This window comes from Aphelocoma coerulescens, chromosome 7 (assembly GCF_041296385.1).
Source record: "Aphelocoma coerulescens isolate FSJ_1873_10779 chromosome 7, UR_Acoe_1.0, whole genome shotgun sequence".
Taxonomy (NCBI): domain Eukaryota; kingdom Metazoa; phylum Chordata; class Aves; order Passeriformes; family Corvidae; genus Aphelocoma; species Aphelocoma coerulescens.
The window spans coordinates 16,414,636-16,437,747 of record NC_091021.1 but is presented as its reverse complement, the minus strand read 5'-3'; the positions used below and the strand labels follow the sequence as shown (position 1 = coordinate 16,437,747).

At 39.2% G+C, this 23,112-nt stretch overlaps 2 protein-coding genes across 21 annotated transcripts in view; one reads left to right on the top strand and one right to left on the bottom strand.

Moving 5' to 3' along the window:
- The first annotated feature begins 35 nt into the window (after positions 1-35).
- Positions 36-12,246, top strand: PLEKHA3 (pleckstrin homology domain containing A3). The gene is made up of 8 exons (XM_069020547.1): positions 36-316; positions 3,926-4,042; positions 4,546-4,701; positions 5,360-5,496; positions 6,464-6,628; positions 7,730-7,773; positions 8,287-8,402; positions 9,153-12,246. Exons 1-8 carry the CDS (start codon positions 277-279, stop codon positions 9,278-9,280), a joined length of 903 nt encoding a protein of 300 aa, XP_068876648.1. The 5' UTR covers positions 36-276; the 3' UTR covers positions 9,281-12,246.
- Positions 12,247-14,259: 2,013 nt separating this feature from the next.
- LOC138112916 (titin-like) overlaps positions 14,260-23,112 on the bottom strand; it is a 241,572-nt gene continuing 232,719 nt past the window's right edge. For all 20 annotated transcript variants that reach the window (XM_069020545.1, XM_069020525.1, XM_069020531.1 and 17 more), the window contains 4 exons: positions 17,119-23,072; positions 16,882-17,035; positions 15,665-15,958; positions 14,260-15,540 (listed from right to left, as the gene is read on the bottom strand). In XM_069020545.1, the coding sequence (XP_068876646.1) occupies positions 15,242-15,540; positions 15,665-15,958; positions 16,882-17,035; positions 17,119-23,072 (6,701 nt within the window). In that variant the 3' untranslated portion in view covers positions 14,260-15,241. The remainder of the gene's footprint in view (positions 15,541-15,664; positions 15,959-16,881; positions 17,036-17,118; positions 23,073-23,112) is intronic.

The window sequence follows — 23,112 nt, the reverse complement described above, 5'->3', positions numbered from 1 at the left end:
CCCCTCCACTCAGGAAGTGAAAGGGACGTCGGAAGCAGCCCCGGGGTGGCGGGTCCGGGAGCTCGGCCGGGCGCGCATGGGGGATGCGGAGCGCCCCGCGGGGCGGGCGGCGCCGGTGGTGCCGCCGCGGCCGCCGCGCGTGAGCTGAGCGGCTCCGCCTCCGCGCGGGGGAGACAGCGGTGCGGCCGGGAGGGGAGCGGCATCCCCGCGGCGGCCGCGGCCGCCCGTTCCCCGCGGCGGAGCAGGAGGATGCGGCCCGGCGCCGGGCTCTGAGCGATGGAGGGGGTCCTGTACAAGTGGACCAACTATCTAGCGGGTAGGCGGGGGGGGCCGGGCCCGGGGGGTGGCGGTTGGGGCTGGGCTGGGCTGGGCTGGGCTGGGCTGGGCTCGGCCTCGGCTGTTGTGCGCCGCTGCTGCTGCCTCGGAGGGGTCCCGGCGTCCTGCGGGCGGCCGGAGCTGTCGGTAACGCGCTGGCTGAGACATCGCCCGCCGTTTGTGCTCGGAGCCAAGTCCCCGCGAGCGGCCGAGGGGGACGGAGGCGGCCCTGGGGCGGCTGGCGGGGCGGTCGCCTGAAGCCGGCTCCGGGGCTGGGCCGGGGGACTCGCCTGGCGGAGGAGCTCCCCGCTCTCCCCCGGTGCGGGCGGCGGCCGGGCCGGCCGGAACCCTGCGAACCGACTGCCCCCGGCAGCCTCACGGGCGAGCTGTGCCCGGCCCTGGCCTTCTACCGAGCCCCTCTTGCGACCTGGATTGCGCCTTGCAGAGTTAGTCAGAGACTCTCAGCAGGATCTTCTGTATCCCAGGATATATATGATGAACTTTCATTAATTTAATTTCATTAAATGCACTTTTAGAAGCGCTACAGACAAAAGGTGCACCAAGTGCTAGCATTTGCCTGGTTTTGTGTGGCTGATCTTCTGCTGTAATAGAGACAGCATCTCCCTCTGGGACAGGCGGAGGTGTCAAGGTGAAACATTTCTCCTCTGACACTGTGATAGGACTAATTGTGTCTCCGAAGCAGAGCAGCATTGGCTACCGTACCGTGCTTGATCGTGCCTCATGTTACACTGCTTTGACAGCATCTTCTTTGCCCTCTGATTCTTCAGCACTTCATGTGTGCAGTTTTGCTTCAACATATACTGGTTGTGAGTGTGGAGTGGTGTGAAAGTCTGTTCTTAGGGATATTAAATGTGGGCCACGCTGTGAGGATTGTATGGCTGCGGTGTGAAATGAAGTGTACAGAGCATAATCTTGCATTTTTCAGAGCAATTATGTGTCCACAGATATGGGCCTTCTGGTAAAAGGTAGCAGTTGTGCTGTAATTAAATAGATATTTGATGTCTTTGTCACTTCTTCACCATAACTATAGAGAAAACACATAGAGGACAAGTTGTTGTTAGGAGAGAAAGAATGAGCACAAGTTTGTTTTCAAAACAATGAAAATTGTCACTTTGACTTACATGACTGAAAACGTTGCTGTAGCAAAAGATAAATGGATACAGGCAATGAACTCTTGTGGTGTTTTCTCCCCTTTTAAGTCTGTTATTTAATAAGCAAATACTCAACAGTAGCTATGAATGCTGTACACACAATAGAGTGTTCTATCAGCATGCAGCTAACTTCTGCTGAAAGCCAATAGTACTCTAAACCAGCAAACTTCAGGACCCTTCCTTAGGTTTGTGCTGGCCAACAGAGAGCATTTGCTCCTGCATTTCAAAATCAGTGTGTCAGGGATTGCCTACAATTTCCAGAATGTAGGAGGGCAGCATTTTTTTTTTTTTAAGTAATCTAATCATATTAGTGAAATGTTTGAATTTTATTACCATCTGCCTTGTTACTTTACTATCTGTATAGTATTTGTTTTTGTGGCTGAAAATAGGCTGTAGTACTTGTCATTAATGGTAGACACCAAGCAGCAAAGGAGCTTGTTATTGTTGCTGAAGCATTGTGGAAAATATTTAGTTTCTTCCTTCATTAAGAACAAGCCAGAAATACAGCTGGTTTTTTTTCCCTCCTCAAATAAGAATTTGTAAAGTACAAATTTGTTAACTATTTTCTCAAATGTAGAGCACTGCCCAGTTTCAAATTACAAGAGGTGTTTTTGTTCTTTGGCTGGCTTCTGTGAGGCACGTGGCCTTTTAAGTCCTTTGCTTCTGTTTTTTTCCATAATGTGAGGATGGAATAATCATTCCTGTAGGTTCCCTTTTTAGCAGAATAAGACTGTTTTGAATATTTAGCAGAATAGGGCAGGCATTGACTTAGGAGATAAGGGCAGCATAGAGTTCATGTCTTGCAACAGACTGTAGCAGAAAAAAAGATCCGTGCATTTTTGAGTTGCGTTTTACAGGACAGAGTCTTTGCATATTCTTTGAGTATTAGTGCTGACACTGAAGCATTTCCTGTGTGAATTCTTGTCCTTCAGTGTTTGTACCTTTTATCATTCTGCTTTTGAGTGTGGATCTGCTTTTTAGTTACCACTCTGCATTTAAAAAGACATGTATGCTTACTGTTACAGCGAGTAAGCAACAAAAAACCAACAGTTACATGTTTTTATTTCTTTGTCATGGAGTGGTAACCCGATTTAATGCAGCCTGGTCTTACTCTTCTTGAATTAGTGTTACAACTTGTAATGACTCTGGTGCTGGAGAGTGTTCACAGAAGGGCAGCGGAGCTGAAGGGTCTAGAGACTGAGTCATACCAGGACCAGCTGTGCGAGCTGAGGGGCCTCAGCCTGGAGGAGAGGAGGCTCAGGGGTAACCTTATCACTCCACAACTCCCTGATAGAAAGTTGGAGCTAGGTCAGGCTCAGCCTCTTCTCCCAGTTAACAATTGACAGAATGAGAGGAAACAGCTTCCAAGCTGCACCATGGGAGGTTCAGTTTGGGCATCAGGAGGAAATTCTTCATGGAAAGGGTTGCATTGGAACAGGCTGCCCAGGGAGGTGATGGGCACCATCCCTGGAGGTGTTGAAGAAACAAATGGATATGGGCCTTAGTGCTCTGATCTAGCTGACAAGGTGGTGACTGGTTAAAGGTTGGACTCAATGATCTTGGAAATCTTTTCCAACCTTAAATGATTCTATAGTGCTATGAATGTGAATAATATGAAGCCTGTAGCAGATTACAGAGTCTGTACCTGATTTAGCTTCCTGTGTTAAAATACACTGCTGCTGGATGGCTTCAGCTTGCTCTGTTGGCATGGCAATTGGAAAGCACCCTGGGCCACGCTGTCATATCGCCAAACACGTAGAGGGCTTGGCCACACAGTTTTTGCCGTTCCAAACCCTAAACCAAGCAGGAGTTAAAGTTTGGTGCTGAGTTGTAAAATAGAGGGATAATCTGCTCCTATTGTACAGCTGACCCAGATTATAATGGGCCAGAGTAATTGTTATGCTCTACTGGGATATTTTAGTGCTATCTGATTTGTAGAAATGGAGAAAGTGTCAATACTTAAATGTGAAATACAAAGTTTTCACTGAAATAGAGTAGGTAAAGGAGAACATAGCATAGCAGATGGTGACATCAGTCATTTATTTGTATCTTACAAGTAAGTTCCTACAATCTTAGAAAAATCTGCCTGAAAAATAAATTTGAATGAAAGTGGTTTTTCAGAGGTATGTAATTTAAAAGTCTTCAAAACAGGATTCCATGGTGGCTAAATTAAAATTTAATATTTCTCTAGAATGGAAGACAGAAGTAGTGCTTTTCTTGTACCCCAAAAAAATGGGAGTGGAATATCCCTATAACACTAGTCTGGTTATAGAGTGGCTCTGGTCTTCAGACTGCACAGATTGTTTACTTCCTGGTGTGTTACAAGAATAATTTAATGTTTGCCTCTTTATTAAGGTTTTAACAGCCAAAGAGATGAACTTGATTTACAATTTAGGAATTAGACTAAATTTTCTCTTTCACTTTTTTGATCTCTCTAGGTTGGCAGCCTCGGTGGTTTGTTCTAGACAATGGGATATTGTCATACTATGATTCCCAAGATGATGTTTGCAAAGGCAGCAAAGGAAGTATAAAGATGGCTGTGTGTGAAATAAAAGGTAAGAATTAATACATTTCTGCTTGAGGAAATTTTAGCTGTCATGGAAATAGAAAAGATCACCAATCATACATGTTTGCATCACAAGTTTTTCTTCCTCTGTTTTTGTTTAGCTGTAGTCCAGTGTGTCAGCTTTATAGTTCACAAATAATAATGAACAGAGTTCTGTTTTGAGATTTAGAACACACTGTATATTACTTTTTTTTGTTAGTGTTTCTTTAGTGTAGATGGAACCAGTGATGTAAAGTGGAGAGGATCACTTTTTAAATTTTTTTTGCCAATTCCAGTTGATTTTGCTTGTTATCTTGTTCTTTTGGTGAAGGAAAGGGAGCGAAAGGTTGAGCAGCTTTGGGCTTTTCCTTACTCAGCAGTGGTGCATTGTGATTTACTGTATTACTGTGGGATTACATAAGCATTTTAAAACACTTTGAGCAGTATTTAATAAATGATTGTTACTGAATTGAGGTTATTATTATTTCTATTTTTTTTTCCTTCTATCACAAGTTCATGCAACAGACAACACGAGAATGGAGCTAATCATCCCAGGGGAGCAGCATTTCTACATGAAAGCAGTTAATGCAGCTGAAAGGCAAAGATGGCTGGTAGCACTGGGAAGTGCAAAAGCCTGTTTAGCAGATACCAGAACAAAAAAAGAAAAAGGTATGTGTGTTACCTAGAGTTTATCACTTTTTTGGATAATCATCATAATGTATCACAATACATAAGTATTGTGGTACAAAGTCAGTATTATTGTCTTTTAATATAAATTGTAATTATTTCTAGTCATCTCTATGATAAATTCCCCCTCAGTGTTAGAGTTAGAAGTCATCTCCATTGACCTCTTTTATCTTAAGAAGCTGAAATACCAGCAAGGTATTGTTGTCACAAGAACAAACATTGTTTGTAGCTGTTGTGAAGCCATTTAGTTTCTGCTGTTTTAGTAACTCTTTATAGTAACTATTTTCTTTTTCCGTAATTTTTCTTGGGTGGCTTAATGTAACTGTTTGCAGCGACTCTGGTCAGCATAAATTTTATCCAATAATTTTTTCTACATTACATTGTAGCTTAGAAAGCTTTCAACTTTATTTTTCTTGGTAATATGCCTTTTTCATAATAGTAATTAAATCAGCTTCAGTTATCCAAAAGTATTGTCTGCTTCAAGTATAATTCTTGATTCATTGCAGAAGCCACTTTTCCTCAAAATTAAGTGGAAATTTAAGTGGATTTTTAAATTGATACTTAAATGAAAAGTGCTTAAAAATGACAATGTGTATGTACATTGTATACAATAAATTTATATTTCCATGTTTTTTCATAGAAATAAGTGAGACCAATGAATCTCTTAAAACCAAAATGTCTGAACTTCGTCTCTACTGTGATCTTTTAATGCAGCAAGTTCATACAATACAAGAATTTGTTCACCATGATGAGACTCGCTCTCCTCCCAGCATTGAGGTGCAGAATTCTAGAATTTCTTTTCATTCCACTATATAATACACCTCAAGTTACTGTTGATGTCTTAAACCTTATTCATCTCCCCAGTGTTGGGAGACTTAACCTAATGGCAATTTTTGAATGCGTGTGTGTAGACATATTAATAGTCATTTTCTGTGTGTAAAGTACCTGGATGGTTTACCTGTAATTGTGCCAGGTGTTAGGAAGCAATTGTGTTTCTGAGCCCTTTGGTTGAAAGGCCAGAAGAGCTGTCGTATGAACAATACAATATTTTGTCTTGTTTTGCATCTCTGTTTAAGTAGTTGAAACAATCTTGTTTGTCCATTCTTACTTCCTCGTGTAGGACAGTATTCAATTTTTTTATCAGTGAAAGCTAGTGTTCCAGGCCTTGGGAACATGCAGTGTGGATATCTATCTCTGAGTGTGCACAAGTACAATGCTAGAATGTATTCCTGCTTTTGAATGAAAGTATTGGAAATTATAAATGACTTCATTCTTTGCACTCTTGAGCAGCTTGTGGACAATGTTGTTGGTTCATTTAGTGCAAAGCCAGGGGGTTGATGTTTAGTCACAACAGAGCAAGTTTCAGTTTAGGGAGGTGAAACGGACCTGCAGCTCCTTGCTCTGGAGTGATAAAACTGTTCACACCTCCTGCTGCAATTAATTTGTTTCACTGAATGATCTTCTGATACCAGTTAGTCACTCTGAGACAAGCTTTGCAGTAAGGCATTGTTGGCTGGTACCCTAAAGAAACTGAGGTGTTAGAAAGAAGCTACAATGCTGACACATTTGTTTTCTTAAATTGGCCTTATGGTAAGGTGTACATTTGATTAAATAAAATGGGAAATGTAAATTCTTAGTGGTAATGAGGGAAATTAGTGTGTCTGGGAGAGGTGGTGGGGGAGAGTTGTATTTGCATATTTTAATTTTTTTTCTTGCTTATGCTTGTGCTTTCATTTATTTTCAGAACATGAATGAAGCCTCTTCCTTACTTAGTGCCACATGTAATACATTTATCACAACACTTGAAGAATGTGTGAAGATCGCTAATGCCAAGTTTAAGCCAGAAATGTTCCAGCTGCCTCACCCCGATCCCTTGGTTTCTCCTGTGTCACCATCACCTATTCAAATGGTTTAGACATTTTGAAATATTATCTTTTTTAAGTGTCATATTGGTGGTTTGATTGGGGGGAGGAGTGGCAGAATGCTATGCTATTGCTATGTGCTATGATGTTGAAATCTTGACTATCTTATAAATCAGTACTGGTCCCAAATATAAATCAATTTTCCATTCCCAGTCTTTGCTAGCCTTTACATCATCAGAGTAATTTACCATATGTGTCCAGGCCCTGTAATGAGGTATCTCATAAATGAATGAGGTTTAGCTTTTCCTCATCTGAACTGTTTGGTTTTTTTAGAGTGCTGACTCTACACTAATCAGAAAAATTACATAACTTCACCTCCTGCTTAAGTGCTTTGTGACTTGAAGCACTTCAGCAAGATAGCTATTTGAGTGTATGTAATTGAAGATGATTGTCTTAACATATCATTGCCTTATTTAACAAAAAGATATATAATGATAAAGATATTACTTACATAACTATTCACTCTTGATTAATTCCCTTGGAAGGACAGTGTATGGGAATCAAATGCTTTCTCAGTTCTGTGTATGTATTCCAAGATGAGCTGTATTGTGGAATTTTTTGCATCTTTCATCTCTTTATCTTCAATCACTTTACTTAAAAAGCTGATCATTATGATTTAAAATAATCACTTTCTTTGATATGCATAGAGATTTGACAGTGATAGCAGAGAAACCACAAGGAATCAAGAGACAGAATTTGACTTTATTTTGTAATGAGGAATTTAAACTTCCATTTGGTAAAGGAAAAATATCTTGATGTTTCTGTAGATCATAGCAACTAACAATAGCTCTGTGAGGAACTTTAGTGAAAGAGGGAATTCCATACATAGGAGGTAACATCTTTTTGTAGTAAACTATTTCCTGTGTGAATGTTCTGCAACTTTTAATATTGATGGCAATCCATCTGTTTTCATGTAGTTAAATCAGATTTTTAACTGAGGGGTTGCTTTTTTATAAAAAAAAAATTCCATTTTTCTTTGTAAAGACTGTTAATAAAGTAACAAATAATGTAGATATGCATATCGTTCTGCTAAGTAGCTTGTGACATTTTTGGTGTTGTTTGTGTTCTTTGGAATTTTTTTCCCCTAGATGAAGCGTTCCATTAGCCACCCTGGTCCTTGCTATTCAGAAAGGTAATTTTCTATTTCATTAAGCTTTTTTCTTGTGTCTCAAAAGACCTCCCTGAGCTTGGTAGCATTAAAATCAAAATGTGAGAAGAATTGTTTGCTTGGGGAAAAAAATTAAAAATCATAAATTGGTCTAATTTTGAAAACCAAAGGTGCAGATTACCACCTATCGGTGGCAGCTGCTGTTTTTAATACAGTACCAAAATTTTGTCATGCTAGAAGCTTTATGCAAATGGCTTGTTTTGACAAGTTAATGAAATTAGAGCTTGAAATGCTAACATTCTTTTTCAGTCAGTATTTCAGATTCTCAGATTATTTTCTTCATTTTTATTTCCACTTTCAGGCTTTGCAATTGTAAAATTATGATTGTTGCCTGTGCTGTTTTTAGTTTATTGTAGTAAAAAGCATTGATACTCACAATTTAATCTAAGCACCAAAGTTATTTCATATTTAAAGTATATAAAATCTGTGTAGGTTGTTACAGTTTTTGCTTACTAATAGATCTAATTTCCTTTGTAGGATTAATCACTCTGTAAAAGAACCAGGTTCATCTCTTCACCGATTTTCTCAGCGGCGCAGAAGAACATACTCAGATACAGAATCTTACAGTGATACACTTTCAGAAGATTCTCAGAGTAAGTTTGAAAGGGAGGGAGTTTTCTTTGAATCCTTCTGTACAATTTATTTCTCTGTTTACAGCAAATGTTCTAGCATTGATACCAGCATGAGGAAAAAAGTTTTATTTGTAAGATTCCTATATTATAAATCAGAGCACTTGTATAGTTTGTTACCTGGGTGACTTGTGCTGGCTTCCATCCATATTACAAAGGATCTTGCAGCTGAAGTAGTTATATTGAAATCAATGGGACTACTGTCAAGATAAAATTAATACATATCTAGAAATGGGATGTTTGTGCTAATAGACTCTTACATGAATGATGTTCTGGTAAGTGATATGGAATACTGCTGTTTGCCACCTGCTTATTGTCACAGAAGAAATTATCTTTTTTTGACTTCTGTGAGTGGCAGGGGTACTTTTCCCCCAGTGCATTGTGGAAAGATGGTTCATTTCAGTGGTTCCTTGCCTTTTGTAGAGAACAGCACTGCTCTGAAGGCATACAGCCTTGCCAATAATAAAGATAGTGATCAGAATTTAGTCCCTCTCGATTAGATGGGCCGACTGAGTTAGTAGCCGGTTCCTCTGTGGTTTTTCCTTCTGAATCATGCTGGCATTTTGACTCTTATACCTCTTCCCAGGCAGACTTTAACTTGACTAGTTCTTCTGATTGTTTATTTGTAGGAAATACTTTGCAAATACAATAATTGACAGACTGGATGATACTTTCAGGGATTGAAAATTAAATACTTAATTGATCTCTTCATAGGAACTGCTCATTGTTCTAGAAGTGCTGTCAACGGAGATCTGGTATCATCAACCATTCCTGAAGAAAATAAATCAGTGTCAAAGGAAAGATCTGAACTGGAAGAGACTCTCTCATCCTTTTCCTCCTGAAGCAACTGAAAGTATTAAATTTCCTATAAGTAATGCTATGCAAAAGCTGCTGAAATTATACTGTTGTTATAGGAAGTAGTTATTTCCCTTTTTAGAAGGATTTCTCTGCACTTTATAGAATAACATAAATACTATCTTGGAAGTGTATTTTATCTTTATATAGTTTATTTGCAAGAGTATTTTCCTAATATTTCACAGTTTGAATGTGCATTTTTTGGAACAAATTATGGCTTTAACAGATAAGCATCCACATTTGTAAATGCAGCTCTTTTTAAATAGTGTGGAGGTCTGACTGATATGTTACTAAACATGCATTATAAACTTCAGCAAAAAGTTTTCATTTTTTTGGAGAAAACGCAACTTGTGCCATGGGCCTCTTGGTCATTTGTACCAGGTCATCCACCTGGAGCTGTGATTAGCCCCACAATGGCTTTTTTTTGCCAGTGTAAGGGCTGTGGGAATGGGCACTAATGGCTCTGCTCCAGCAGCTTGATGGTAATTGATATTGCCGCCTTTAAAAATACAAGGATATACATAATCCAGTCCTTATTTTTAGGCAATTAAAGTAGAAATATTTAGTGTATTTTTCTAAACAAATGTATAAAAATAACTTAATATGAAGTATTTGTACCAAACATGGGATATTTAATAGTTTTTATTTATTTATTCTTTTTTGCATCAAAAATTTCTACCTACTTTCACTACTAAAGGTCTAAAGATCTACTAAAGGCTTCAAAATGTGCATAAATTGTTTCTGGGGTGTGTAGCATCACAAATAATTAATACAGTGCTGTTAAGATTTACTCTGCTTACTTAAGGTGTGTTTTTAGATAAGTATGATAAAAACAAGAGGTGAAATGTTAGACCTAAGACTTCTAAGCTGCTGTTGTAATGAATATTTGTATCTGTATGTTTTATTTATTACATATTTATACAAAAGGGAGCATCTGTTTTTGCAACTCCTTTGTATCATTTGAGGATGGTATACACCAGAAGATGGATTCTGCTCTCAGTTACGTCAGTGTTAATTTGCATTAACTGTAAGTGAGGTCAGAGTCTGATTCTCTTAATAATTAATGAGTAATATAGTATTATAGTGCCTACTAGCACCTTGGTCCAGAAGGTCATTAATGTTAGCATTGTAAGCTTTTGGGGATTTTTTGGGTGTTGGTTTAGGGATGAACTTGGTCTATAAAGTCTTAGCTGTAGAGCACTTTAAGGAAGCCATTTACTGTTCTTGATTTACACAATTGCTAAATAAATGTACAGGGTTTTTTGTACTCAAGCACATACCAAAATCTTTTTTTATAATCAGATCTTTAATTTGGTTTAACTAGTCTTCCTTTTGTGTATATAAATAATTTGAAGCAGGCTGGAAAGAACAGATGGGAATGGGAGCTTTTCTTATAAATGTTTGGAATGTTGATTTATCTAAGTCAAAATAGGTCCAAATGTTGAGGAAAAACATAGGAGCTGTTGGCCATATATAAAATGCCAGCTTATAAACCATTATGTCAAGTTCAAGTGGAGTGGAATGGTTTGTAAAAGAGGTTTGTGGATACCAGCTCAGAGCTGTCATTTGTGCTTAGTTCTGTCAGTTTTCATGCAAACTGGCATATGCATATCAGCCACACACATGCTTGTGCATTTTTTTCTGAATGTTTGCTTTAATGTATTCTCTATGACATGACAATTGTAAAAATAAGTATTAAAAAAGATGTTCAGAGAAGTAAAGTACATGCTGCAATGTGAGTGTTGTCTTGAATCATATGCTGTCAGAGGTGCTTTTTGAAATTTCACTGAGGTTTCTGCCAGCTTCTGCAGTGTTAAGTACATGTCACAACGACAGATACCTTCTGCTTTCAACTACTATGAAGAAAAGAGGTTGGACTCCACATTGTGCAAAAAAAATGTGAGACTGATCAGTGCATATAGTAGTAAGTAGTAATTTTAAATACTGCCACAAGACAAAAGTTGTTCTGATCAGATCCAAGCACAAAATTTGCATGTAATTGCTTCGGGTTTTTGTAGGTCCCCAAAGCCATCATTTCAGCTTGATGCATATATATGTGATATGTTTCTCTTAAATCAGCCTTTTTATAGATACCTGTGCTAAACATCCTAAAATATATTTCAGTGAAGATGATATGCTGTCATACTTTTGGTAACTGGGGTTAAGAAATCATTTCTGAAAATTATCTGGCTGAATCATAATGATCCATTGACTAAAAAAGATCTGGGTGCTCTTATATTTTTCATTTCCAAATTTAGGGGAGAGCTTATCAGGAATGCCTGATTGTATCATTCTAGTGCAGAATGAGAGCTGCACCACAACAGAATAGGTAGTTGGTACTTCTAGTTTTGATCTCAAGTGCTTCTGAAGAGATCAGTCTGAAACCAAATTTCTAAACAGTATTCATCACTTAAAGCATATACACATGGGACATATATTTAGGTGAAAAGTGGTAACTTCAGTTATATCTCTGAATTTCCTAACATTGGATAAGTAGAAATAGAATGCTTAGAAATTACCAGCTTTTAGTATAATGGTAAGACACACAATGCTTTGGAGAGTTGTGAATACTGAGATTACAATGTTCAGGGACTTTAAAGTACTGTAAATTAATGTTTGTATGTCTTCCAACTTAGTAATTCAGCTTCACTTTTTAAACTTTTTTTTTGCTTTCTCTGAGGAAATCTTTGGGCTAGGAATACTTCAGAGGTTGCTTCTGCAAAAAAATTTTCTTCCTTCCTTAAAAATTGCAATCACACCTATTTGTTTTTGTTAAGGTTATTTTCAGAAATTATAAACTTGGATTTTGCTCCATCCCTAGTGCTTTAAGTATTCAAGTGTAGCTGTTCTTCCTGTTGGTGTAAATTATGAACTTTTAAAAGGGATGTAATACCTGAATAAAGGAAATGTCTATGAAAACCAACTAAAATGCAATAAAATCTCTCAGTGTTATTATGGGTCTCCACCATCACAGTTATTTTTCTCAGGCTGCCACATGTAAAATGTTAGTAGAAAATAGCTAGCTCTATAGTAGGATTTGTACAGCTCACAGAGCTTTGTTTAAAAGCTTTTCCTTATGCATCAGCACTCAGGAAACATGAATGCCAAATACCTTCATATTCCATATCAGTGGTAGGATATTTTTCTAAACTTGGTCCTGTAGCACAATAGATTTGATTAAAGATAGCAAATGTCATCTTGTACAGTTAGAAATCCCAATATTTGACCTGGATGTAATAAGCAAATCATTCAAAATGTTTATTTCTTTTCAGCCAGAGACTGCTTAATCTGTTGTCTTGAAAAATGTTATTCTTAGGGATGTGTTCTGTGAAATGGAATATTGAAGCTTTAGGTTGTGACTTCAGCAATGTCACTCTAGGTTAGCATTTGCTTAGCAGTCTTGTGGAAAAACACTGGCTCAGCTGGTCGGCCTGTAACATTATCTATTCAAGCTGTGTTTCTGCAAAGCCCCTAAGTATTTTAAATCCTATTTTTAGACATGTGAGTGACTCATCTGCCTAAAGTACTTGCTTAAGTGCTGTGCAGAGTTGAGCCAGAGAGGTACTGGCAGGATGAACTTGCTTACAACTGCCACACCGGTCTTCTTCCTCTTCATCGACTGAGTGTTTTGAGACTCAGTAGAGACCATGTAAGATTGAGTTTCCAGTAGCCTTTGTGAAGAAGAGGCCATGGTTAAATCTGCACATGCAGATTTATCACTAATTCTTTCTGCTGAGATGATTAAATATCTAGTGCATTTTTAGTGTTAATTTTAATTATGTGCCTGTACACAAGTTACTTGTTAGCTAAACAAGACTGTAGCTATGCATTTTTATGTCTTGTGTTGAGTTTGTTGGTTGGGATTTTTTTAAACATCGAAAGAAATGAGATGGGCTTTCTTGAGTTTGTTGGGTTTTTTTCTCTTTGAATGGCTTAAACATTAAAATAAACAGCCTTTTTTACTTAATTTTAATTATTTTTTACTTTTCTCCCTAAGGAAGAAATACCATGTACTCTTAAACTCTTTGATATTTATGATTGTTTCTAAGTCTTCCTGCTTCCATCACTTGAAAAAGTTTGGGTTTTGTCCTGACCCAGAGCTTTAGCTCTTCTGAAATCTTTATTTTTACTTTAGTCCCTGTTTTGTCGCTATTTCTTAGCTTTCTTGCATCATTTGGATAGACAGTGGTTGATAATATATAGGGTTATAGGAAATTATAAAAAAAGCTTCTATAATGAGTCTTTCTGGAATAGGTTCTTAAACATTCTACTTGCTTTACTCCTGATTAACTTGAGTCTCTTTTTTTTGGCATGCTGAGAATCACAGTAATGCGTGATCACACGTAATCATGTGTGCTAACTAATGTTCCTGCTCCACTTACAAGAATAAGTGTTGCATTTCTGTGAGTGTGTTTGCTCTCAAGCTTTTTCTATGGAGTGAATTCTAGAAGCAGACTTGCTCCTTTGACCTTGATACTCTTTTTCCCCTAGTAACATACCCCCGCCCCCAACCCCCAATGTAAAGGTGGGCTTTGCTCTGACAGATGTGTCAGCTGACTTGTGGGATGGAGAATTGGTTAATCACCCACAGGAGCTGACAACTTGTAGGCCCAGGCAATTAGGGTCAACTAGTCTGTATTAGTTGCAGCTGCCAAAAAGCCAGGAGGATGTAGAGGAAAGCCTGGAAATAACAGAAGGATAAGAACAGAACAATGCTTAGGCATGTGCTAGAATTTATCCTTTGTCAATGAAGAATCTATGACAAAAATTTTCTTTAAAGGGTTTTTTTACAAGGCTGGCTGGTGGACAGGCTGTTTCTGATAAGATGGTTGGACTGTCAACAGTTAACTACCTGGTTTGCATTGGAGAATTGCATTTCTACCCCATCTTTTGTTTCAGCAACTCTTTTTCTGTAGTGTAGTACAGGAACTGTAAAAGCAGCATAATAAATAAAGGAGTCACAGACTTTATGATGCAGAAAGCATGCTTTATTTCAATTGAACAATTCTATCTCAAGGAGGTTCAACAGCTACCAAGCTCTATTACTACATTAGGAGAACTAAAGGAAATTGAAGTGCAGGCTGGTATTTGATGTTGTAGCAACAGTTTGTTTTCAAACTGTGGTTCATTGCTTAGTTGCCTGGAAGTGACTACTGGGTGTCTAATACTACCACACAAACTCAATCACTGCACCCTAAGAACCTCCGAGATGAGGTACTGCTGCTGCACTTGAATACCTAAATAGCTTTGTAGATTAAGGGGATGGCCAGGTGATGTTACTTTTTAAAAAGCTATTCAGGCAGTCAATATGTCAGAAACAGTACACAGACAGTGGGTGAACAAAGTGCTGGCCGCTCACACTTTGTCCAGAAATTGTCAGTCAGGTATGAAAATTATGACATAATCAGATCCAATGTAAAACATTAAAGCAATGCTTACAGGAGGGTAATTGCAAACATCACCAGTGCCTTACATTTCTGATTCAACATAAATAATTGTGCACGTATGAAATACTGTGCACAGTATCATGTCTTAGGTGTAGGTAATCTTCAACAGGGAGCCTCTCTACCTGTTGAGGCATTCTTAGACATCAACAATGAGTTGAGGCGCAAAAATTAGTTAAATGTTGAGCAGGGTAGTCGTTTGCTAGGAAACTTTCCCCTGCCAACTGTTAGTTCCAAAAGTTACGTTTCAAAATGTCATAAAATAAACGGTACAAAACTTCATAACCGTTAACTTCGGCTATATACAGTATGTACATGTCAGTGAAAAAAGTGGTTTAAATTCTTAGGTCAATAATGACTATAAGTCATAATGTATAGCTCTGGACTTTGTCTCGTTCAGGTAGGTAAAAAAATATTTTTCTTTTATATTTACATATCAGATATTTCAGTCCATATATGAATCACTTGTAAAAATACAAGTGTAAATAATACAGATTAAGCTCTCTAAGGTGATCGGATATTTATATTCACAGTGGCAGAATCGGTACCAAACTCATTCCCTAAATTCAGAGTATAAAGTCCACCATCGTTCTTCTGGACATCCATGATGATCAGGGTGGTTAGATCTTCACTTGTTTCGATGTGGAATCTGCCTTGCTGGTCCTGACTGGTAATTTTTCTCCCTTTGCAGTACCATGTTATTTCAGGAGCAGGTTCACCCGAAAAGGCACAGGATAGTGTGAGAACTTTTCCTTCATCAATGCTGATATCAGATGGGAGAGCTTCAATTTTGGGTGGTACGCCTTTATAAAACAGGAGAAGAAATACCAAGTTAGTCTGTTTTCACTAAGCCATGCAGCAGCTTTACTCTGAGGACTACTTCAGGATAGCTGAAGCACTAACTCTACCAATAATTGTAATGCTCACCTCTCAGACCTGATTTAAGCATTTTACTAGTTGAACTCTCCAGTTGAGCCATACTAGATTTCCCCATAATACTGCTGGAACTCATCTCTACAAAGGATTCTTTCATGGAGGACATGCTTTTGGCAGACATGCTTTCAAATTTCATTTCAGTCATGCTGCTACTGCTGAAACTGCTGAATGAAGCCTCTTGTTTAGAAGAAGCCATTTGAAAGGACTGAGAAGAAAAACTTTCGTGCATGCTTGCGTCGCCACTGGTCTTCAATACTACCTCTTTCGGAGGTTCTTCAACTAGAGCTGAGGAGCATTGCAAACATAGAAGGAAAAAGCAACAACATCACATTAACGAACTAAGTCATGCAGTTCTGTATGGTTAATTTTACGAAAATGAAGATGGCATACTTTGCTTTCAATGGAAAACTGCAGTGGAGTATATAATTGTTTACAATTATTTAATTCAAGATCACAAGCAGTAATTTGGAAATTAAAAAAGAGGCAGTGAAACTTAGAGTATGTATGAGCTCCAAGGAAAAACATACATACTTAAGAAAAAACAGGTCATCACACAATGTTTCTTATTAGAACCATTACTATAATTAGACACTGAAAAATTATGTGTGTTCAGTTCATATTTGTAGAAGCTGTGAAACATTTTCAAGTTCTTACAAACATAGAATAGTAAAATCTATATTTCACTGCATTGTTCTGTAGCTATAAAGGGCAACAGGAAAGCTCAATCACTGCAGCTTTGCTTTAAACCCAAACGCAGTCATACAAGCAAATCACAGCCACCCCTTGATGCTAGGAACTGGGATATGGTATAGCCAATAAAATACCAAACCCAGTTCAAATTAAGTTGCCATAAAAATTTTTGACTGTGGAATGACTTTGTTTTATTGTAATAGATTTTGTTAGTAAATAAGGACAGAATAATTACCAGCACCAAGGTCTTAACATACTCATCCTAGAACGAATGCTCATAGCTTTCTCTTAACATGCACCTGTTGATGTAATAGAGCATGCCTGTGCAACTCTGTGGGTGTTAGAAAGATTTCTAATGCTGTTTTAGGGCTGTATATGTAATATACAAAAGAAATAAGAACTTCTTAAAATACCTAAGTCAATGTTACCAGTGGCTTTTATCGTAAGTCATTTTAGTAGACACACCACAGCAAAAAGTTGTGACTATTCTGAACACAAGACCCAAAGAACAAACTTACGGAGTACGGTCAAAGATGCTGTAGCAGAGCACTGCCCATGGTAATTTTTTGCCTTGACCGTGTATTTTCCAGTGTCACTCAGTGCTGCATTTCGAATCTCAAGAGAATATATATTTTTAGAGCGAGATACTCTGAGGTGTGATGAAACTGCAATCTAAGGAGGGGGAAAAAAATGATTTCATTAAGATCAATTTTATGAATAATTCTAATAAGTAAATATAGTAAATGATTACTTACAGGTTGATTATTCTTTAACCACTCAACTTCAGGAGAAGGATCCCCAGAAACTTCACAGGTGAACAACACGTCTTGTCCTTCATTGACATTTTGAGACTTAGGCTGAATGACGAATGCTGGTTCACTGGAGCGCTCTTTAGAAAGAGTCATAATATACTGGCATTTAATAATGCCTTTGTCAGTTTTACCCTCACAGGTGAGTATACCTTCATCCTTATTACTGGCCTTTTTGATAGTTAGCGTGTGATCACTTCCAGAAACACCGTATCTGTAATCATCTGAATTTCTCAGCTCCATTCCATTCAGCACCCATTTTACTTCAGAGGCACCAGGAATGTTGGCTTTCAATGTCACTTTCTGCCCTTCAGACACTGTCATTTTAGTTGAAGAAGCTGTAATTTCTGCTTTCAGTTGTTTGACATCTTCCGTAACAACTGACTTTTTAATGACTTCTTGAATTGCAGATTTCTCTTCAGTTGCCACTGCTGATTTCTTCTGGGTGGAAACCATAAGCAACTCATCTTCTTTCTGAACTCTTTTATGAGATTCAGATACACCTCTTACCTGGGAATGGATATTTTTAAATACTTGGCCGGTAAACTGGAAGTTAGTTTTTGAAACGCCTCCTTCCCCAATAATTTCACAGGTATATTCTCCTTTATCAGATTCCATGAGCTCATGGATTTTGAGCTCATAAGTGCCATCTGCTGCATAATGAAACTTGAAATGATGGTCTTCTTTCAGTTTTTTACCATCCTTATACCAAGCCACTTCTCTGACACTTAAAACATTACTTTCAACTGCACAGGATAACTTTACCTTATCTCCAAGAGTTTCTGCTTTCAGATGCTGTTTTATCTTTGGTGGAGAAGCAGTTGGTAATTGTACTTTCTCTGCTGGTACCGTTTTGTCTCCAGGTGGCGACTTAGCTTTTGGGGGACTGCTGATGGATTCAGGAGATTTCACTCGTTTAGGAGACTTAACTGGCTCTGGTGACTTTACACGAGGCTCAGGAGATTTGATCCTTGGAGGTGATGTAATTGTTTTTTCAGGAATTTTTGTTCTTTGAATGGTCAAAGTAAAATGTGCTTCCTGTCTTCCTTCAGAGTTTTCCACCACAACAGTGTAACTTCCTTCATCTGACATCTGGACCGAAGAAATTTCAAAGATAGACTTGTACTGTGTTCGTGTTACTTGGAAGCGCCTGGAAGAAACAATAGGTTGACCTGTACGGAGCCATGTTATTGTTGGTGCTGGTTCACCATCAACATCACAGGAAAATCTTGCAGTCTCCCCTTCAGAAACTGTGATTGACCGTGGCTTTGTAAGGATTGTTGCTGGTAGAGTGCTTTTAAATGCTTTGTGTACAGTCCTTTCTTCCAAGGATTTTTCTTCAGCTGCAGTGACTTTTTCTTCAGCAGCAGCATAGTGTTCATAGGATAAAAGTGATTCTCTAGTTGCTGACACTTCTGATTTGACCTCTCTTACTGAGGAACTTGATTCTGTCGCAGATGCTTTCTTAAATGAAGAGATTGCATATGCCTCTGTTTTTGTCAAGTCAGGCAAAATTGACCTTGGTACTTCTTCATCTCTCCTCTGGGAAGAGTATGTAGTGTAATCTCCTCCTGTAACATCTAGCGTTGCATAATCAGAGCATTCCCCTTTGTAGTTTGTGCACACAGCTCGGTATGTTCCACTGTCATCAATATGGCAGTCAAGAATCTCCAGAGTTAATACACCACTCGTATTAGTAAAGTGTATCTTCCTGCTCTCTTGGAGCTCAATACCATTGTGGTACCACTTCACTTCAGCAGTTGGTTTTGATTGGACGTTTAGAATGAACCTAGTATTATGGCCACACGGTACCCGGTGTGAGCGCATTCTCAGGGTAATGCGAGGAGCATGGTCAAGGGTGAAAGGCTGCTGAGTCAGAACTTCGTATTTCCTTTCCATCGTTTTTTGAGTTTTCAGAGCAGATTTCATGGACTCGTATCTAGAAAAGATATCAAATCTTGCCATCCTCTCAAACCGGGAGAGAGATCTTTCACTAGAGACTGGGCTAGGTGAGCGTGGTCGAGTTCTCTCTGGTGTTGGGGATCTTCTCTCACTTTCTTCAGGAGGCCGTGAGCGAGGTCGAATTAATTCAGATACAGGACGCATCAACTCAATGTAAGTTGGAGAAAGGGATCTTCTTCTCCTTAGTAATCTAGAGGGAGGTGAAAATTCCCTGTGAGCATATTGCACCATTTCTATTTCTTCTTCTTCTTCTGATGTGATCTCAGTTATTTCTCTTTCCCTCCTTCTCCTGAGTCTACTCTTTTCTTCCTCTGCCATGTATTTGAGCTCACTCCTGTATTCAGAAAGTCGTTGATCAGTGCCAACAGGACGGAGCAATTCCTCATCCTCCCTCTCATCCATTATTCTTTGCTTCTGTTTAGGTGGTCTGTAGGCAGCCCTGTCGTGACGTTGACGAAGCTCTGCATAGCTTGCACTGGTGTCAGCTTTAGCTGGGATGTGATAGCTTGAATACCTCAGCTCTCTTTTTCTTTCTTCCTCTGAACTGGCCTGTGCTCCTGCAGTAGAATACCGAAGGGCAGATAGTTCAAAGCGTGGGGGGCTTCTACTTGGTGGAGAAGCAGAAAAGCCTAACTCCAGCTCTTCTTCAAGGCGCAGTCTTTCCTCTTCGGTTCTCTTCATGGCTAAGTAGTCATCTATAGGCATGAGCAATTCCTCATCAGACAAATCACCAAGTGATCGCCTTCTTGGTCTATAGTAATATTCATACTCTGGAGATGGGGTCCTCCGGCGTGCTGGTCTCACAATTTCAAGATCATCTTGTGTCAGCTTTGGTATGCGCCATTTAGGCTTGTACTGATCAGAAATGCGTGGCAGTGGCATCACATAGAATTGCTCCCACCTGGAAAGACGTATGCGTTTCTGGCGTTTCTGAACAGTCCTCTCAAGTTTTCCTGGCATTTCATACTGGTCTCGCAGCCTCTTGTACCACTTCATGTCTGAGAGAGGCACAAAGTGTTTAATATGCTGATCTTCCTCAAGAGCAGCGCGCACATGTTTGCGAGGCTCTGGGATCTCATATGGCATACGAAGTCTTCTTTCCTCCTTCTCCTTCTTTTCTTCTTCCTTAATTTCATATTCACCTTTGACGGTCTTTGAGCTAACAGCTGGTTTATATAAGATAGCAGCTTCTCTGAGAGCCTCTTGTGCAGTTTGTGTCAGTGGAACAGCTTCAACTCCAGAAAGGATTTCTGCCATTCGTAAAGTCTTGTCAATTTGCCTTTGTACATGCTTCTCCCGTTCTTCTTCCGTCTTGTATTCACGCTTGACATATTTCAAGCGTTCAACTTTTAGATAAGCCTGACAGCTTGTAGATCCAGCACTGTTTGTAGCAGTAACTCTGTAATAGCCACTGTCTTCTGGTAAAGTATCTCTGATATGCAAAGCATAATAATCTAAACCTTCATGAATTATATCAAAGTTGGGACCAAAGGATAGAGGTTGACCATCTTTCTCCCATGTCAACGTTGGTTTTGGAACACCAGATACCCTGATCTCAAAACTGACACTTTGGCCTTCTTGACATTCAGCATTTGCCAGCAGTCTTTTAAACATTGGCCTGAGTGTGGCATCTGGTGGAGGTGGATGTGGAATCACAGTCAGCTTAGCTTTGCAGCTATCCTCACCATATTTATTGCGTGCCACAATACTGTATTCAGCATCATCCTCTTCAGTGACATTATTGATGAGAAGTTGATATAGACCCTTGTCTGATTCAAAAGTATACTTCTTATCATCATCCCCAGGTTTGATTTTCTGGCCTGATTTGTACCACGTTAAGCGAGGTTCTGGGTGAACTGTTATAGTTACTCCAAACCTGACATTTTCTCCAACATATGCAGTGCGGTTATACAAAGGCAGAGTAAATTCTGGGGGATGCTCTAATAGTCTCATAGTATCAACCCGTCGTTTCACTTTTCTAACAGTTCTGCATCTGTAGTGCTCAGAAATTTCTCTCACACCTTTAACAAAAAGTTCTGCATAAGAGCTGTCTTCACCATAATCATTTACTACCTTGCATCTGTAGGTACCATCATCTGATTTGGAGATATCTTTGACATACATGGTTGCCACACCATCTTCATATTTTATTTCATATTTCTCATTGCTTTCTAATTGCCTCATACCAAAGTACCATGTGACTTGTGTTGACTCATCATAGTTTTCAATCGTACATACATACTTGGCATGGCCTCCTTCTTCTACAACATTATGCTTTATCTGCCCAGCAATAGGCCCAATGTCTATTGGAGCAACTTTAACTTTAGCCACTGTTATGCCTTTCTGGGATCTAATTGCGCCTCCACAGGAAATGCGGGCTACTGACACAACTGTGTTCCACTCCTTCTTTACTAGAGTTTGATAGTAACGCCTGTGCCTCAAGGTCTTAATGGTTTTAGTGCTGGTCTTTTCCGTCTGCTGTTTTAGCCACACATGATTAAGCGCTTCAGCAGCTGTCATCCGAGATTTTCTTTCCTTTACTAGTAGGCGATCAATGAAGTCCATGGCCTCGATGCTTATGTCTTTGAATGCTTCATCATCGAAGAGGTATTCAGCATTTAGAATATTTTCAATAACTTGCTGGTTTGTTTCAGCAATGAAAGGGTTAAGGCCACTGAGAAGTATGTATGTCAGAGCACCAACTGACCACATGTCAGTAGCTGTGCTGACTAAGTCATGGTGATGTACTTCAGGTGCATAATATTCAGGAGAAGTGAACTGCAGTCTAAAGCTGTCTCCAGGCCTCAACTGCCTAGCTTGACCAAATTCAACAATTTTAATTACAGAGCTTCTTCTTGTGAGGTAAATAATATTGTCTGGTTTAATATCAAAATGTCCAATGCTATGACGATGTAAAAATTCTAGTGCATCACAGACCTGGCGTACGTAACTTACTATTTCTCTTTCATTAAGTTCAAATGAAGCTGTGCTGATTCTTTCAAAGATGTCAACCCCAGAAATGAATTCAAAGATCATGACCAATTCTTCTAGGCTCTCAAATGATTCATGAAGATACAGGATATTTTGGTGCCTAGCAATGTTTAGGATGGAAATTTCTTTCTTTACCAAAACTTGGTCAGCACCCTTTACTTTGACAAACTTGGCCAGGTAAGTCTTTTTTGAAACTGCCTCAACACAGCGGTGTGCAATGCCAAATTGCCCACGTCCAAGCTCTTCTGCAATCATATATTTGTCATAGAGTTCCTTTGTAGAATAGTGAGCTGCTTTAGCTGCCGTAACTTCTCTGGTTTCATCAACTTCTTCATCATAGTTCATTACCCTGGTCTTATCTTCCTTTGTTATAATTGGATCAGTAGGTTCCGAAGGCTGACTTTGGCCAAACTTATTCTCTGCAATTACACGGAACTGGTAGGTGGTCTTGCCAAACAGGTTCACCACTGTGTATCGTGTATCACGAGCTTGTGCAACACGAATCCATTGCTCTGCTGTTGTAGCACGTTTCTCAATAATGTAGTTTATGATCCTGCTTCCACCATCAGTAGCTGGTTCACTCCAGGTTAGGTTTACTGAATCCCTTGAAACGTCAGTTACCTTCAGACCTCTTGGTGGATCAGGCACATCAGCCACATCTAATTCAACTGTTTTTTGATCGATTCCAAATCTGTTTTTGGCACAAACAATGTAAAACCCTGCATCTTTTCTGTCAACACCATTTGGGAAAACAAGAGATGTGAATGATCGTGTAACAATGACTTGGTAGTGTCCATTAGTATCGATGAGATCTTGTCCCTTCTGCCATGTGATCACAGGGGGAGGCTTGCCACTGAATGGAATCTTGATGCTCACCACTTCCCCTCGGAGGGCATGAACAGCTCCCATGCCTTCCAGGTTTTTGGGCAAATGAATCTTTGCAGGAACTGGAATAGAAAGAGAAAGGAAAAACACATGACCAAAAGC

What these genes read in the sequence shown, in the direction of transcription:
- PLEKHA3 (XM_069020547.1), top strand. Translation starts at nt 277, where the DNA reads ATGGAGGGGGTCCTGTACAAGTGGACCAACTATCTAGCGG. An exon ending in GCTCTCCTCCCAGCATTGAG is followed by an intron (nt 5,497 to 6,463) that starts GTGCAGAATTCT and finishes ATTTATTTTCAG; the next exon opens with AACATGAATGAAGCCTCTTC. An exon ending in ACTTTCAGAAGATTCTCAGA is followed by an intron (nt 8,403 to 9,152) that starts GTAAGTTTGAAA and finishes ATCTCTTCATAG; the next exon opens with GAACTGCTCATTGTTCTAGA.